The following is a 19,592-nucleotide window of genomic DNA, read 5'->3' on the forward strand; positions in this document are numbered from 1 at the left end:
CGATCAACCAGAGCGCTATGGATTCAGGTAACGCTTTTGCATTAAGTTTTATTTAAGATTTGATTTCAACGGCTTAACGAGAACATGGATTCGATCCTCTTTTAGTTTTTGATGGATTAATAAATCCAACAGATACGACACCAAAGACAAATGTTGTCAGTATCGGTATTGGCCCTGAATTATTTGGCTACTGATTGAGTTGTATCGGTTGATACCGATACTCAAGTGAATAATTTTGTATTGGCCAAAAAATAAAAAAAAAACATTATGTGTCAATCATAACATAATAGGTGTAAAAACCATTAAAATAATATTAAAATTTTTAATTTTTTGTATTTTTATATTTATTAAAAAATAACTGATTCATGGGTGGTGTATCAATTTTCTGCAGATACAATAAGTATTGGCAAATACACACCAATAATGAGAGCATTGCCAGATACTACTTTCAAGCCAATTTTGTAAGGCAAGAGAGGTACATAGCATGAAGTTTGTGAATGCCTAGCCCCACCTCTTCCCGAGGTTTACAAACTTGGTTCCCAGACAAAAGATGTTGGTGATGGCATGAGGAGGAGTCATTCCAAAGAAAATTGCACATGTTTCTTTCCAAAAAAAAGGATGACACCATGAGGGAGGATAAAGGCACCCATCTAGTAAACGAGAAAATATGAGAGGACTGATTGTATCAAAACCAGAAAGCCGCCATGGACAGGTGTTTACTGTTCCATGCTTCCAGTTTGAATCTAAGCTTAAGGATAAGAGGATCACACATACTTGGAGATAGCTTGCCTTTGAAAAGCGAGGTGCCTAAGTAGGTGATCGGGAGCTCTCACAACTGCCATCCACTCCATCACCAAATGATGTTGATTATGTGAGGAGACATGTTGCATGGGATAAAAATGGATTTAGCCTAGCTAATTTAGAGACATGAGGTTTCTACAAAAAAACCTTATTGGAAACCGATATATGTTATTGTTGTAGATGATACAAATTTATAGACTTCAATCCCATGATCGTAGGGAGACGTTACAGTGGTAATCCCATGATTGTAGGGATGAGAATACATTACAACATACTACAATGGCAATCCCATGATTGTATAGGGATGGGGATATGCACTGAATATGTGTAGATAGTTGAATATGTGCAGATATACATCGGTTATGAATACATGCGCTAGATATACGAATACGGTTATGACTCCCCCTCAAGTTGGTGCATGAAGATCTGTCAAGCCCAACTTGCATGAGAAGTGATGGACATGGTATCGACCCAAAGCTTTAGTAATAATGTCTGTTGGCTGCTAGGCTGAGAAATTAATCCAAGTTGAATGTTTTCACAAACCAAATGACAATCTAGCTTAGTATGTTTAGTGCGTTCATGAAAGACCGGATTGGAGGCAATGTAAAGGGTGGCTTGATTGTCATAATACAACTGCATAGGTTGAGAATGACTTGCTCAAAGATCCAATAAAAGAGTTTTTAACTAGAGAAGTTCGCAGGTAGCAGCTGTCATGACTCGATATTTTGCCTCATCAGCCAAAGAATGTGAAATTGTGTGTTGCTTTTTAGTTTTTCATGAAAGAGGGTTGTGACCCAAGAGGGTGAGGAAGCCAGTAGTGGATCGTCTGGTAGTAGGATAGCTAGCCCAATTCGAATCGCAGTAAGCACTGAGTTGCAGGGAGTTGGTGGCGAAAAACAAAATGCCTTTGCTGGGTGTTGATTTCAAATATCGAATAACTCTATAGGCAACATTCATATGAGGTTGTTGCAAAAACTGGCTTAAAGCATTGACATAATAGTTGATATCAAGACACGGACAGTTAAATAAATAAGCCTGCCCACCAATTGACGATAACATGTAGGGTCAACCAGAAGTTCGCCTTGCTTAGCTAAAAGGTTATGACGTTGCTCCATGGGAAAATTCATTGGTCGTGCTCCCAATAAGCCACACGGTCTGATAGAATGTCAAGAACATACACTTTTGTTGGCTTAGAAAGATTTTGGCAGGTGAGCGAGTGACCTCAATGACAAGAAAATACTTGATACAACCAAGGTCTTTGATATGAAATAGAGTATTTAAAAAAGACTTTCAGTTGTGAGATAGATTTCAGGTCGTTGTCGATAAGGATAATGTCATTGACATATACAAGAAGGATGGCGGTAAATATGGACCCAGACCTTTTGGTGAATAACAATTTTAGGTCATTGTCGATAAGGATAATGTCATTGACATATACAAAGGATGGTGGTAAATATAGACCCAGACCCTTTGGTGAATAACGTGGAATCAATCGTCGATTGCAGGTAGTTAGCTTCTTTGATTGCAGACAAAAAAAAATTCAAACCAAATTTAGAAAGATTTTTGAAGTTTGCAAATTTGGTGCTCCACCCTAACTTTGAAATCCAGGAGGAAGGTCCGTGTGGACTTGTTGAAAGTTGTAATGTAAAAAAAGGCATTGTTGATGTCCAATTAAAAAAATGATCCAACCTTTGATAGCAGCAAGAGCCAACAAATTATTATTTGAGAGGTGAGATCGCCCTCACAATCAAGGCCTTTGCAGGCTCCTCCTCTGTTTTTTTCTGCGCGTTGCCAGATGTGCACATCAGTCTCTTTCTCTCATAATTGATCTCAATTTTTGAATGCAGAAAAAGAAGTTTGGTGGTCCACTGTGACACAATTTTTCACTCTCTCCCCCCCCCCCCCACCCTTTACACAATTTCCTACCTATCGTCTGTCCTTTTCCTCACTGCCCTCACGTGTGCTCCCTACAGCATTTTGCTTTCCTGCGCTCTGATAAGGTCAAAAAGTCGCATCATTTCACCAATGCAAAAGGAAGATAGTATTATTATTGGGAACTATATGCTTTTATTTATGTCTCTTCTTCTATCATATTCTCACATGTTGGTTGGTATCTAATTGGCCACTGTTTTGGACCAAATGGGCCATAGCTTTGTGAGTACACGTGCGCTTGCACGTGTACGGCCTGGCATTCCGGAAGAGGCTGGCTACATGGTACATGTGTCTGCACATGCATGTGTGCACTTGCGACAAAAAATGCAAAGACTTTTGCTACGATCCCTCTTTTGTTGGCTTCTGCAGTGATCAGTGCAATAGGTTTAAGTGCACTAATAATTTTTACTTGGAAAAAACAATCTTGTTAGAGTCTAATCTAATCTATAATCTAATCGTCCCTAACCGCTTTGATTTGAGAATTGATTATGAAGTTTACAAAAAAAAACTGGGTCGTTTTTTACTGGAATCGGTCTCAAGCTAATACAGCCTTAATAGACTCCTGAATCAGCCTTACATAATGATTTAATTTTAGTATAGACTAAACCGCTTCAATTTTAGAAACTTGGTATCTCATAGCTGCCATATTCTATCATTTTAATATCTCATAGCTTCCATTCTTGCAGATTTTTTTTCCTGTTTCTTTGTCTTATTTACCTAATTTGTATATTATTCGATTCGATCTGACTATCTGATTCTTTTTTGAGAACCGATTCTGACGACATTGTGGAGGACTGATTATTTGGCTTGCTGATGATAATAGTTTCAAGTTAGTTCATCAGGTTCCAATAATGTCAATCAATTAATATAAATAAACCATAAACACATGAGACATCTTTAGTGACTTTGCTTTGAATGGTAAAATACCTTTTTACCAGATATGATTTTTTTTTATATAGTACTTGTCATCAAATAGTGCACCAAATACAGAAAAAATTGTTTGAAGCACAGTGACAAAAAGTTAAAAACGACAAAATATGGTTTTTCAAAAACTCGTGAGAATTTAAAAAAAAAAATCACAAATTTCCCATTTTTTCAGCAAAAATCTTGGCAATCAAAAATAAATTACAAAAATATGAAAACTTTAAAAATTAATTTTTATAAGAAAATATTAATAAAAATATTTATAAAAAATCACAGTTTTTCATGATAAATAGCCATTTAAAACGTAAATATTACATTTAAATCGTGGTATTGACTTTTTTTGATAAATCTTGCGATATTTTGAAAATCTCGCAAAAATTTGCTGTTTTAAACTTTCAGGCAATTTCTCGCAATATTATTGCAAGATTTTTCATAAATATCGTGATATTTGTCACTATGGTTTGAAGTAAAAGAAAATAGTAGCAATGGTATGAAATGTCAAATTAATGTCCAAGGGGGTTGGCGTATGGGCAGTAAAGGCTCAATTCCTGCATGAGTTACTCCTGCACAAGCTAACATTTTGCATAGGCTTTGGAGCTGAGGGTTTTAGACTCAGAGTTTTAAGCCTCTGGAACCACATCCTCGATGCAGGTTTCTTGAGTAATAAATAGACAAAATTTAGTAACGTGAAATGGTGTAGGAGCAAATTTGGTATAACAAAGAAGGGTCATCCGTCTTGCCACAAATAAGGTGAATGAAATATAGGGGAAGCAATTGTATGTGCATATATAATGGACTGACCTGCAAACTATCTAAGGACAGAGATTTTCAGCATTTTTTTCTTTCTTTTTTTAAATCTGACCATAAAGATGTGATTTGCATGCTTCATATTATAGGAATTGAGTTTTAGATAGTATAATCCTTAAGTTATACATATTTAACACTAAAAAAAACATACTTTTTCATTGAAAAACATGATACATTAAATGTCTGCAGGGTCAAATTTGTGGAAAATACATCAAAAGTGTGACGCGTGTACTTAAATCAGTCCTCATATACTTAGGATTCTCTCTCTCTCTCTCTCTATATATATATATATATATATATATATATATATATATAGAGAGAGAGAGAGAGAGAGAGAGAGAGAGAGAGAGAGGGCAATTATTTAATACTATGATATAATCTAGTTAAAATATCATGACGCAAGTGTTTTGACTTGGTCTAACTTTGTAAATGTGTTCAACACAGTCAATTTAGTGGGAAAAAGAGGGCAATTATTTAATACTATGATATAATCTAGTTAAAATATCATGATGCAAGTGTTTTGACTTGGTCTAACTTTGTAAATGTGTTCAACACAGTCAATTTAGTGGGAAAAATCCCTTAGATTATATTTTCTTAATAAAGAAAATAGGTTTTTAATTTTGAGTTGTTAAAATCAGCACATTTACAACCATCAATTTTTGTATCACCTCGAAAACTTGTGCACAGATTCATTTCTAATAATTCAAAAGTCGGGTTCCCACAAGAAACATGTAGAATACATTCATGCAATCATTTGGATAACCATTTTTCCCAAGTCATTTGGATAAACGATTGCATTTTTCATAAAAAACAGGCAATCTATCAATTGATTCTTAGCAAATGTACCATGCACTACATGGTTGGATTTGTGAAAAAGGGTTGAAATAATTTTATTTTATATATTTTAATGATATATATATGGGTTAAGATTTGCTACAGTTTGTATCTGCAATCGACCTAGCAAGTGAGGCGAAACCCCTTTATTTGTTTGGTTTTTTTCGTATTTGCAGGTATTCTTTAGTTAGAACCGGCTTTTGGATCAGCTGAATTTGACATATATGTAGTTTTTTAGGTGATCCAACAATCAACAACAATGAAGGCATTGATTTTTGTCTCATAAAAACATGTTTTTTTCATAAAAAATACATGATCCAAGACAATTTCTATTAGATTGTATCAATACAACTGGTATGGTACCAACTGGAGGGGGGCGCTCGGCTTGTCTGATAGGAGCAGTTAGTGCACGTCACCTTGTGTTGGGAGGTTGCTGGTTCAAAACCCAATGGTACAGTTACTGGTAGGAGTTCTGCCTAACCCCAGCTTGCCTTTAAGGAAAAAAAAATGTAACTTCAAACTATATTGTAGGTACAATGATTGTACCGAATATAAAACTTATATATATATATATATTAAATAACATCCACACAAGCATCGCCGACCAAATCAATTGTTTAAAGAGATTTAAAAAAGGTGGTGACATTTTACTGTTGCTGGAATGTATGTAGAAAGTCAAGCCCACAGAGTAGTTGATTTGTGTCAGCTACTAGGCAGCCCTTTTGAGACAAGAGGGCAATGCCTAGCCTTCTCAGCTGTCATGTAAAAGTGTTGAAATTTCTTTTTTTTTTTTCCAGGGAAAGTATCGGAATTTATGAACTTATCGTATTCATATGCGGCTCAAGTGCCCAAAAATTAGTATAATTTAGAAAAGCGATTGACCATTGAAACATTTTATTTAATTGTGACGGAAAGAAAGATGGGAATTTTTTCGAATTTAGCAATACAGAGAAAAAAGTTTGAGGAAGATACACAAAATAAGAATTGCTTAATTTAAAACATTGTTATTTTTCTTTTTTCATAATCGAAGGAAACTATTCCACTCACTGTGAGCTCATTCGTCTATAAACTCCATCTCCCTTAACCGCTAGCTACTAAACTCTGCTTCAACCTTTTGGCAACGAATGCTTACCTTCACGAGAAGGAATTATCTTGCTTAGCTAAGCCGCTCATTTACCTCTGAGACCGGCAAAATCTTTCTCTCTCTATATATATACATATCTCTATATCGTCAAAAGATATGCACAAATATTTAGGAATTAAGCACGGGATCACCCTCCATCTTGGGGACAGGGCCTGTCAATTGTGGAGCTCAAGGCCTGATGGAGAGCAGTAAAGTGCTTAATGCACAAATATTTGTGCACTCATATTGCACCTTATCCGGACTCCTCTCTATCTATATAGTAATACATATTTGATTTTATAGGAACGGGCTCTTGAATTATTCAATTTAAAAAATGGGTTCACTGAAAAAACACAATACAAATATCATTTTCTTGCAAATCCACCCAATATGTCGAATGCTTCAAGGGTCAGATTATGAAACACACCCCAGAAACCTCTGTTTGACCTATATATATATATATATATATATATATATATATATATATATATATATATATATATGAAACATGATAAATGGGTTTTTAGCTTTTTTGTTTTATTTTAAAATTTTGTCAATACAGATGTGATATATGTATTTGATTTTATAGGGCTGAGCTCTTGAAGTGTTCAATTCCGATACATAGGTGTACATTTATAAGGTTAAAAAATCAACCATCTAAAATCTTTGTAAAATTTTTAAGCTCTAAATATCATTTTTTTCATTGATAACAAATGATTCAGGTGTGGATTCCTAGTAAATAGAGCATGCTCAACACATTTATGAGGTCAAAACAGCAAAAAAATACCAATAAAAGCCGAAAAACCCATTTAGCATGTTTCATTTAGCACAAATATATTATCATATATATATATATATGAGTTAATATTTGATGTTATTTAAGGCATTGAGAATTATAAGTTCAAGCTTTATCAACTCTACCTAACTATGTAAATATGTTTAATATGATTTATTTGCTAAGGATCAAACCTTGGATTGTATTATTTTGATATAAAAATATAACTTTTTAGGTGTTGAAATTTTAGTGCATTGTAGGCAGTTGATTTTTAAAACCCTTACAAATCTTGCTTACATGTTGCAATTACATCATTCAAAGTTCACATTCATAAGATGTGATCTATAAAAGAAATTTTAAAAATATGAAAAGAAAGTGATTTATACTTTAGATTTTTTTTTGGCTTTAATAACACAGAATATTAACACACACACACATATATATATATATATATATGTGTGTGTGTGTGTGTGAAAAGTGGTAGTTGCTTACTGCTTTGCTAGCATACCGCAAGTGAATTGATGGTTTTAAGTTGTTTTTAGCAAGTCTAACCCTTCATTCGGCATGATCTATTTGCTAGAAAACAACACTTCAATCAATTATTTTGATAAAAAATGAATTTTTAAGCTATGAATATTTGTTGAAATCTTAAACTATTAATTTCTAAACTTTATAAAAACTTACTTGCGTATTGAAATGAGGCGATTGAATAGTCAATTCCTATAAAATCAAGCATGTAGAATGTACAGTTAGATTTAAGAAAAACATGAAAAAACCTTTTAAAAACTCCACAAGCTGATAGTAGGTTAGAAAATTAATAGCTAATATATATATATATATATATATATATATATATATATATATATATATATATATATATATATATATATATATATATATATATATATATAGAGAGAGAGAGAGAGAGAGAGAGAGAGAGAGAGAGAGAGAGAGAGAGAGAGAGAGATTAGTGAAATGAATTGGACTGCAAACAATCGGATTTCCTAGTCCGTCTTCTGCAGAAACGATACGAAGGCAGACAAAGTGAGCACGGATACCATGATTAATGAGGTAGGCTGCCGTCTACGACTTGTGGTCTGGAAAAATTTGAGTCACACATTCCGATGGAATCGGCTGCAAATATAAAAAAGAATAAAATTGCATGTGTCAGTGTGGCCTACCAAATCCTGATCCAAAGATGTCATTGGGTCCATGCTCTTCATCAGTCCCTATCACATCCCAACTTTTTCACACTCCAATACAAAAGAAACCACACATTGAAAATTTAACCTCCAAAGATTAATAAGTTATTAATGCAAAATGGTGAAAGTCATCTTCGTTAAAAGATAGAACTGAATCCGGATCTGACTAGTCCAAAATCCGAAATTTACACTTAAAGGTTTTAATCAGATTCAAATTCGGATTACAATGAAAAATTAATACCAAATCTGCATTCGATTTTTAATTATATCCAAATTTAGTTACAGAATCCTACGAATCAAATTGGATTCGGGTTAGATATTGGGTTACATTCGAGCCATAGACATTCCTAAAACACATATAGTAATAAAAGAAACAAGTACGGGTCACAGATTCTACAGCCCTAAGATGGACAAAAGTCCAATCTACAATTAGGAGAAAGAATCTCTCTCTCTCTCTCTCACCCCCACAATGCATTGAGAAGCTTGTCATGAGTAGTTTGTGTAGTCATAAAAAGATCTTCGTCTGGTCTATGTGTTGAGTTGATAGGCGTGTGAAGGACCTTTGTATGAAATTTATTGAGATGGGATTAGGTCAGACTGTGCCCTACCACAGTTAATACCACTGGATGCCGTTGATTTCAAGATGAGGTCATGGAATTCCTGATTGGTTGTACGAATAAGATATTCATCACTTGGATGGACCTCACGTTTTTTTTTCATTTCCCGATGCCGTTCGTTTTTCTGGTGGATGGTTAAATGAACGGCTCATAATGAGTCTTATTCATTGTTTTGATGTATGCCGTTTGTGTTTCGGGTGGATGGCATCCGGATGGTTTTAAATGAACGGCTTATTGACTGCTTTGATGTGTGTGCCGTTCGTTTTTAAGATGAACGACATCCAAGGAGCCAGAGGTGCCTCTGACCTAATCCTCTCTCAATTTTTTATTTTTACAAAAGTGATAGAAATTTTGCCAATTCAGCAACAAAAAAAAGTGCCAGTCACTCACCCCACCCCTTTTATGAATAAATGAAATAAAAAAAATTTTTGCTAAAAAAATTTATGGTTGAAAATGACTGTTCATGTGCAAGTAAACAATATGTTTAAACTCGACAGCAAAGATCAGATTTTGCAGCTTGTGAGTTTGGGTGTTTGATAGAATTTAATAATTATAACTTGAATAAATTTTAATATGCCACGTATGGTTTCTATGAACAAGAAAGTAATTTAATATTTTATTAGTTCTAATTCTTTAAGCTCCTTAAAACGCCTTCCTTAATTTAAATAAAAAAGAAAAATTATGAGAAAAACAAAAAGAAGAGTCCAACTTCATCCGATTCTTTATAATTGGTAAAAAAAAAAAAATTTAAAAGGAAGAACTCTCTTTCTTTCTCTCTGACATTCTTTAAAGCGAATAATGCCCTTAATATTAAAAACTAATCTACATTATAACTAATTCAGCTAATTCAAGGGAAAAGATCTTATTATCCAGTAAAACTCTTGAGGTCCTCCTGGTCAGGGTGTAACAGGGTCATATACTTGACCATACTCGTATGTCCCAAACTGATATTGGTAGACCCATGGGTTTGAGTCGAGTCCAAAATATTGACCTGTAAAACAATTTGCTCGAGTCTTGGGTATTGTAAATGAAGACCCAAAAGATAACGGACCTGATCCGGTTATATACTCAGACCCAAATAGATCTCCATATTTAAAAACAGAACCGACCTGAACTCGCTTTGTACCTGAACCAAATTATACACCAGACTATGAACTGACTCATAACGAATCCGCTTCATACCCGATCCACCTAAAAGTTTTTAATTAATAAATATTATATATTCAATAAAACATTTAAATATATTGATAAACACCAAATAATACTCAAAAACTCATTGAATTTGATACATTTTGAATATAATATATCATTGGTTTCTTTTGTTTAAACTTAAAATGTTTGTTTTGTATGGATATTTTTTTGTTTATATTGAGTTTTTGACAGTAGTTAGAATTTCTATTACGCTTCTATTTTGTTAGCATATAATATTCTTAATAAATAGTTGATTGCATTACTGAAACACGAACCCATTCACATATATAGGTCTACTTTTTTCAGCCATACCCAGACTCGAATCAAAATGAGTCGATTAAAGACCTAACCCAGTTATAACCCACCCGATGTATACCTGAACCTGTTAACCCATATAGATTAATTTTTCTAGCAGTACTCCAACCTGAACCAGAACTAAATTGTGTCAGGTTTGCGTCTTACTTTTTAACATGATTGAAAATTGGGTCTGATAAGACCCGACCTGGTTATACCTCTGCTCCCGACTGTACATCCAGTTTCAACATTGTAGCAAAAGATATCGTCGGTGGGCTTCGAACAGTGGTGATCCCACGTGAGGTAACAAAGTATATTCGTCTTTTGTCAGAATAGAGCTCTTGTTCGGCAATAATAAACTAATTTCAGTTAATACCTTTACGGCGATCACACTATTTTAACTTTAATTTCCGAAGAAAGCGCTCCTTTTTCGTGACATGCAGCCGAGCTATAAAGGCCTTTAGCGACAAGAGTAAAGCGCCGCGTAAAGGCCCAAGGACCTTCAAAGGTGATTTTGCTCACCATTGAAGGGTCTTAACCCTTTAATGCGCGTGTCCGATGGAGGTTAAACAAAAAGTGGGCAGGCAGCTACCACTATATATATATATATTATTAGCTGCGCAATCCTTAGATATATACACAGCTACGGTGGGACGACATTGGCCGTCTATCATCTTGCTGGATTGACGGACATTATGCCAAAGTGCACAAAAAATGCTGAAAAACACTATTTTGCATACTTTCTGAACTTGAACCTTTAGCGGCGGTGAAAAGCATCGCTAACGTTCCCAGGAAATGCGTCTGGTATTATAAAAATGTTTTTAACAGCAGATTCGATAGTCGCTAAAGGTTCTAGTGGAACTCGATTCTTTAGCAGAGCTCGAGAACAGCCATTAAAGGTTTTTTGCATGAAACAATGATAATTTTCAGCAATTTTTTTGCATGAAAAATGCTGAGCATCCATCACTTGCACGATGAGCAACATTTCCATACACGATTGCGTACTTATGGATTGCACTCCTACCTATATATATATATATATATATATATATATATATATATATACCACTTGAAGAAGTCACTAGAATAAGTTTACAAGAGGTATCTGCCCTGTATCGTTTGAACAACTATTCAGGTAAATGGGTCGATATCCATACTCAAGTGAATAGTTCTGAATTGGTCAAAAAATAATTAAATAATAATAATATCAATAAGAACGTGACACATGTTAAAGCCATTAAAAGAATATTAAAAAAATTAGTTTAGGTATTTCAAGTCAGTATTGTATCGATTTTCTGCGGATACGATACGGACTGTTCGATATGATACTGATCGTCCGATGCGCATCAGCCGATACAAAATGGATCGGCCGATACGTGACAACATTGATTTCGAACCTGCAAATGCTTTGGGCACACTTTGTTTGTTTGGAATGAACTCTAGAATCATGTATTTTTTAATGAAAAAAAATTGATTTTTTATATTATTGAGTATTTAAATGTATCATAAAATCGTGCATGTAACGTACAGTGACATTTAAGAAAAAAGTAAAAAAAAAAAAAAATCTACAAAAAAATCATTTCATACTCTGGTAAAGGCGTTTCCGTATCCTTGTGACTCCTAACTGGAGTATGTTTACATGCAAACCAAAACAGAAAATTGGATAAGCGTGAGGCCTGGGACACCACGTCACGGTTAGCCCATGGAGAAACCAAAAAGGGAATGTTATGAATCAAATTGTAAACCATCAAGTGGGACCCTTGTGCGAGTCAAGTCATACAGGGAAAGCGTGCCTGGTAAAATTTCTGTCAAAATCTATATATCAAGCAGAACCAGGTGGGCTGATTTGTGCTTCAGAGAGAGAGAGAGAGAAAGAAAGAAAGAGAGAGAGATGGGGTTCTTTCTGGTGATTTTGGGAGTGCTTACAGGGTTCATCTGTTTCTGCATTACTTTGCTGAAATGGAATGAAGTGAGATATAGGAAGAAGGGGTTGCCCCCTGGTACCATGGGTTGGCCCATCTTTGGAGAGACCACTGAGTTCCTCAAATATGGACCAGACTTCATGAAAAAGCAGAGAGCAAGGTGATATGGTTGTTCTTTACGTTCACTACCATCATCATGAAAAATTTCTTATTTGAGAATCACCGTCACAACCATCATAGTCTCAATCTCTTCTTCTCTTCTGGTTTTGCATGTTGACTGTTTTGGTGCATGTCTCTAAATCTTAAGTAAAGAAACATGAAAAAGTATCAAATGAGATGGTTGTGTTGAGTTGCTGGGATTTCGTTTTTGGTGGAACGAATTGTCTGTCACATCTTTAAGTTTCTGGTTCTGCTTCATCATGCATGTTGAGCAGTTGCAACCTTTTGGAAAAGATACAGGCCAGCAATCTTTTCTGTTTTTATAGGGGCTCTTGATTCTTTTCTTATGGTCTGACTACACACCCTTTTCTGCTAATGGAAAGGGTGTTTGATCCTCTCTCTCTTTATACTTGTTGCAAATTGTTTTATGATTCAAGTTCCTTCCAGACTTCCTATATTCATCATCCCCAACTCTGCTTTTTCAATATACTGCTCTGTTTCTTTGCTAGCATTTGAATGTCTTGAATCTGAAAAATTATGAAGTTCTGTTTAAAAGCTGCATCAAACCATAGAAAACGTTAGTTTCTCTTGTGTTGGTCTCATCCGACCTGTTGAGAGGTGGAATAAATAACCAAAGAGGCTCTTCTTTTTGGTTGTGCAAGCTTCGCTACCATTCAACTCCATAGACAATCACCACTTTTCTTTTAAGATTTCCATTTTCCTTTTCTATTTATCAAAAAATGTTTTTTATTGTATTTTCTTTTTTCGTCGTTTCTAATGGTTTTTTTTTATATTTGTAGGTATGGTAATGTGTTCAAGTCACATATATTGGGCTGCCCTACAGTGATTTCCATGGATCCAGATCTCAACAGATTTATTCTTTTGAATGAGAGTAAAGGCCTTGTTCCTGGATATCCACAGTCCATGCTTGATATCTTGGGAAAATGGAACATTGCAGCAGTCCCTGTATCCCTCCATAAGACCATGAGAGGCGCAATGTTTGCCCTCATCAACACTAACATGATCAGAGATGTCCTTCTGAAAGACATTGACACTTTCATGAGATCAAATCTCCATAACTGGAGTGGCAACATACTTGATATTCAAGAGCAAACCAAAGAGGTATGAAGAATCTTCATAAGCTCTTAAATTGACTACTGTCTCAATAACAAATATGTTGCTGACGTGAGTTCTCTGCTTCTTGTGCAGATGGCATTTCTGCTGTCACTCAAGCAAGTCGCTGGTATCTCTCCTGGTGCAGTAGCAGATGCGTTCCGGCCCGAGTTCTATAAATTGGTTGAGGGGACTCTGTCAATGCCAATCAATCTTCCCGGGACCAACTATCGTCGTGGATTTCAGGTTTTCGCAGATTTGCAAGTTCTGTTGCAAGTTAGTTTTGATACTCATCTGAACTGGGTTATGTTCTGTTTGTGCTTTTGTTAATAGGCAAGGGAGAACATTCTTAAATTGCTGGGAAAACTCATTGAAGAAAGAAGAGCTTCCTATGCTACCTATGATGACATGCTTGGAACTGTACTAACGACAGATGATGAGAAAGTCAAGTACAAACTTACCGATGATCAAATTCTTGATCTGTTGATTGCAATCATCTATGCTGGTTATGAAACCGTTTCCACCACCACCATGATGGCTGTCAAGTATCTCCATGATAACCCGAGAGCACTTTGCCAGCTTAGGGTGAGCAATCGAGCTAATCTGTTTGAAATTTATTTTTCAATTTACGATTGCGCAATAGTTGAACCAATGTTGCTTCGATGTTTTTCTTTTTCTTTTTTCAGAAAAGTGCGATCATATTTTTTTCTCTTCGTTCTTTACTTAGTCCTTTGGGGGGTGGGGGGATCCGGGTGGATTGGATGTCCTAAAGTACCAGAGGTAAAATAGTTGGTATTATTAGTTAAATAAAAAATATATCTCTTTTTAAACAGAGAAGCATTTGTTATATCATCATCATCTAATCATGATCAAGCCTTATCACAACCGTATGGGGACGGCTAGAAGCCTTTGTTATCTTATTTTGTTGAATTTAAGACTCTCTCCTTATCAAATGTCAACATTTTTCTTTTGCATCAGTTTTTTGATGGACCAAATAGTCATTTGATCAACTAAAACCAGTCAGTCTTAGTGATTGTTGCTGTTTTTTTTTTTTTTTTTTTGGGGGGGGGGGTAATAGATCTTTTAGTCGTGATGTTGCCGATCCTGGTCAAGCGTTCCATATGGCTTTACCTATTTAATTATGTGAGATAAAATTTCTCCAAATTTATTTCTGCAATACTGAACTTTTTGTCCTTCTATCCATGATTGTTTTACTGAAGGAAGAACACTTAGCAATTAAAAGAACAAAAGCAACAGGGGAACCACTAACCTGGGATGACTACAAATCCATGGCGTTTACTCGAGCTGTAAGTTATCAATTCGTTTTCATCTTTCATCCACTAAGAATCTGTGTTTTGCTGTAAAACTAAGTTGGTCTTTTCTTTTTATTGGCAGGTGATTTATGAGACACTAAGACTTGCAACAGTTGTGAATGGCGTATTAAGGAGGACGACCGAAGAAATGGAATTGAATGGTTGGATATATAAAATCTACCAGTTCCATGCGTTTTCTTATTTTAGGAGATGAAAACAAGCTACTTGTTGTCAATCTTTGAATGTAAGAAATGAATATCCCATTTTTTCTTACCTCTGTTCACATTTTTTTTACAGGATATACTATTCCAAAGGGGTGGAAGATATATGTTTACATGAGAGAGACCAATTTTGATCCCCACATTTACCCTGATCCATTAACTTTCAACCCATGGAGATGGCAGGTTTGTGAACAGAGAGGCGCTTAGTTCTTTCATACCTTTCAATGAATCATTAACTTCATCGTCATCAATATCACGAAACCTTGTTCCAATTGCATGACCTCAGCTTAGGAGTCCTGTTTCTTCATTCCTTCGTATCCAGAAGTACAACCTTGCACATTTATAGTTTTCAATTAGTATTACTACACTGCTAAATACATTCTTCAAATACAGGAAAAGAACTTGGAGGCCAATATGTATTTCATGATGTTTGGAGGTGGAACCAGGCTGTGCCCAGGGAAGGAGTTGGGAACAGTAATAATCTCGGTGTTTCTTCACTATTTTGTCACTAGATACAGGTGATCACTTGAAAACCCATTTCCTTCAATATTGATATACTTTTTATAGTAGCTTTGGTTGCAAAAAATGTAGCATTACTATTAGAAAGCCTTGGAATCCATATAGTCATTGGGACCTTCTTTTGGTGGGTATTTGGTACAACTCATATGCACCACAGTAAACAGAGTGCTTTGTATGTATGGACTATGGAGTTCTGGATGGTTAATTTTACATATCAAAATTACTGTCATTTCGATCATTTAGCATCTTAGCCTGGTCGCTTACTATTGTTTTTATTTCATTTAGATGGGAAGAAGTTGGAGGAGACAAGATTTTGAAGTTTCCCAGAGTTGATGCACCTAATGGGCTGAGAATCAGAGTTTCCGATTACTGAATATACAGTAATGTACCCCTTCATATTTGTATAAAAAAATGTGAAGGAAATTAGGAATGATCCATAATTTTTTGTTACTTGGCATTTCAGAGTAAAAAATATTCATACAGGAAAAGAATAGAGTGCCAATATATCACAATACTATATCAAATGCATGTCTTTCTTCTTTATGGATGAAATTGGTATTATTAAGATACTTGGGGCTCAACTCTCTTGCAATTAAATAGGAAATGATACAATGATTCATGTGGCCCTCCAATTGGGAGGGTCATCTCCAGTGCTAAATTACAGTGAATATCTTTGAGCACTGACACTGAATCTCTTAGGGTGTCTTTGATGGCCTGTCCAAGATTGGACAGAACAACAGAACATAACAGACATGTTCTGTCTTATACGTAATAGCTATGTTCTGTTTCGTAATAACTTTACTACGTCCGTGAAGCCGTCTTCGTCTAGTTCAGCTTTTGATTTTTACGTTGTGTGGACAACTTGGATACTAACTTCGTTTTGGACCTTGTGATCCGTTCAACTGTTTTAATATATTTATTATGGATTTTAGCTTCGGATATAGGTCTTGGATTGGATTTAAAAGCTAAAAATTATTTAAAATTTGACTAATTTAAGAAAAATAAGAATTGATATATAAACGCTACAAATATGAATCTCAAACTGGATCCAATTTTAGTGTCAAAACCTGTTTTCCTAATAAAAAAACAAAGAAAAACAAAAGCCCTTATCAAAGAAGAAAAAATTTTATCAACAGTGAGAAGAGATAAAAAAAAGGAGAGAGGATTCAAGAAGAAAAAATAAAAAGGAGAGATGAGAAGGAAAAATAAAAAGGAAAGAATGAAAGGACCCCCCCCCCCCCCCTCCCCTTCTTGAGTGAGATTTTTTAAGTGGCGTCCTCCTGTTCCATTCTAATCCTAACGTGGGGGAATGCCATTTCACCATTATGTTTGATCTTAGCTGCATCCCGTGCGACGGTCTGGATGCCTTAGAGAGCACTCATTGGACAGGACAAAATCTTGCCAAGTTAAACGATTAAAGTTCTGTTAAAGAGCCTTGAATAGGAGGTGCATTTTGGTTTTCACAGCAGCTTTGGCAAATTGGAAGCAGTGCATTGCAGTTTTGCCAATAGCGTTGTTTGGAAACATGGTGTTAAAACACTGCGTTGAGAGTAGAGTTGGCAACAGGAACACCACATTTCAACACCACGCTTTGGTGGACACTATAGGCAAAGCAATATATTGGATACACACGAAAACAATGTTTCAATGAGGCTAACTTGAATAGGAGGTGCGTTTTCAATGAGCAATATATTAGAGAGCACTCATTGGACAGGATACAATCCTGCCAAGTTAAACGACTAAAGTTATGTTTAAGAGCCTTAAATAAGTGGTGCATTTTGGTTTTCACAGCACCTTTTGCAATTTGAAAGCAGTGCATTGCAGTTTTGCCAACAGGGTTGTTTGAAAACATGGTGTTAAAACACTGCATTGAGAGTAGAGTTGGCAACAGGACCACATTTCAACACCACGCTTTGGTGAACAATATATTTTGGCAAAGCAATATATTGAAAACACACGAAAACGATGTTTCAATGAGGATATTTTCTTTCTTAAACCATGTTTGCTAATGATATCATTGATAAGTCGTGCATTACTGATGAAAAAAAGGTAGACACACCTGAAGTTATTAATATCAAGATAGAGATTGATGATGAGATACCTTTGGATGATTCTACTATGTCGCCAAATGATTGATACCCTAACTTATTTAATTATTACTAGGCCTGATATTCAGCATTCTGTACATATTGTTAGCCAATTTTAATATTTTCCTACCACAATCCATGTGAATGTTGTAATGAGAATTGTTAGATATTTATGAACCTCTATCTATAGAGATCTTTTGTTATCCTTTCCTTCCTCTCTTGAGTTAATTGCTTATTCCGACTCAAATTTGGGAGGAGATCTAAATAATCAATGCTCATTTACTAGTTTTTGTATTTTTTAGGTGATTGGTTTTTGTATTTTTTAGGTGATTAATAAGAGTGCAATATACATAACTGACAGTCATACATTTCATGAAAGAACTAAACATATAGAAATGAATTGACACTATATGCATGAAGAATTTATGAGGCAGTGATCTTCCTACCTTATGTTACTTCCGAGTATCAACTAGTAAGCTTGAGATAGGGGGTGTTAATATATATATATATATATATATATATATATATATATATATATATATATATATATATATATATATATATATATATATATATGCTTCTGCTGTGTATGTAAACTGAAACTGAAATACCCATAAGGTGTATTTTAGTAATTTCACTTTTGCAATAGGTGTCAATCCACTAGAGACTAATGACTTTTTTTATTTTTCTAAATAATACTGTTGTAACAGTAACATATCGGTTGGACCAGCCCCTTATGTCTTGGAGTGCCTATTTAAAGGTACTCCTTCCCTTGTATTATGTAATGCTTGTTGAAAGCATATTTGAATAAAAGATTATTTTTTTACTTGAGTTATTGCTCTCTTTTGAGAGATTTATGTGTTATTAGTGGATTATTGTAATTATAAGTGGCTTATGTCATTGTGTTTGTGCACTTGGTATTTCATTACATATTTATGTATGTATGTATAATACTATATTATTTTACTTTTGTTACATAGCAGTTGACCTATGAACATAACTAACACATAAAGAAAGATTGATAATTGAGCACACAATTCAATAGTTTAAAATGTTGAAACAAGATAAGGTAACAAAATGAGATAATGCAAATTTTATGCATAAAAAGAACAAACAGAACCTTGTACCTACACAACTCAAGTATCTCAAAACTACAGTAAAACACCAAAATTTAGTTTTGAATTTGAAGGTCAATTAGAAACTAGAGAAAAAGAAACAGGCAGTTCTAAAGGTCCCTAGGCAGTACACATGGCATCCTTATTCATGATCTAGAGGAGTAGATGTTGGCGCCTGCACAAAAGATGAGACAAAATATACCTGAAGCGGCCATGTTCGTCTGATAATGGTCGATGAGTGAACCAAAGCTATCGTCTCTGAGACATTCGTCTCCTCAGTCAATCGCAGCCCTTGATGAGCGCAGGCCCTCCAGCGATGGTGAGCAAGATCCGAGTCCCAGAATAATCAACTTTGTTGATTAGCTTCTGCCTTCTGCTACAGGGGTCTCTCATCAATACCTCTTTTATAGCATTAGCCTTCATTAGGAAACAATTAAGATAATTGTTTCCTCAAAATGGTAAGGTTTATCCAATAGAGACACCTCTAGGAGAGTCCTTATACGTGGGTGACTCCAACATTCTCCCACTTGTCCCAACGATAAACCCTTAACCGAATACCTTATGAGAATGACTTGATGAATAGATTGGCCTTTAAAATCTATTCTACATATCCTTAGTTGAATCTCTAATCCTTATGAGATTA

At 35.1% G+C, this 19,592-nt stretch overlaps 1 protein-coding gene across 1 annotated transcript; it reads left to right on the top strand.

The window, feature by feature from the left end:
• The first annotated feature begins 12,353 nt into the window (after positions 1-12,353).
• LOC149818872 (cytochrome P450 85A1-like) lies at positions 12,354-16,227 on the top strand. Its single transcript, XM_089984125.1, has 9 exons — positions 12,354-12,582; positions 13,382-13,703; positions 13,791-13,940; positions 14,028-14,279; positions 14,915-15,001; positions 15,090-15,168; positions 15,305-15,411; positions 15,622-15,746; positions 16,033-16,227. Exons 1-9 carry the CDS (start codon positions 12,392-12,394, stop codon positions 16,118-16,120), a joined length of 1,401 nt encoding a protein of 466 aa, XP_089840251.1. The 5' UTR covers positions 12,354-12,391; the 3' UTR covers positions 16,121-16,227.
• Positions 16,228-19,592: the final 3,365 nt, after the last annotated feature.

This window comes from Nuphar pumila, chromosome 13 (genome assembly GCF_984573655.1).
Source record: "Nuphar pumila chromosome 13, dmNupPumi1.hap1.1, whole genome shotgun sequence".
Classification (NCBI taxonomy): Eukaryota; Viridiplantae; Streptophyta; class Magnoliopsida; order Nymphaeales; family Nymphaeaceae; genus Nuphar; species Nuphar pumila.

What these genes read in the sequence shown, in the direction of transcription:
- LOC149818872 (XM_089984125.1), top strand. Translation starts at nt 12,392, where the DNA reads ATGGGGTTCTTTCTGGTGATTTTGGGAGTGCTTACAGGGTTCATCTGT. An exon ending in ATGAAAAAGCAGAGAGCAAG is followed by an intron (nt 12,583 to 13,381) that starts GTGATATGGTTG and finishes TTATATTTGTAG; the next exon opens with GTATGGTAATGTGTTCAAGT. An exon ending in TATTTTGTCACTAGATACAG is followed by an intron (nt 15,747 to 16,032) that starts GTGATCACTTGA and finishes TATTTCATTTAG; the next exon opens with ATGGGAAGAAGTTGGAGGAG.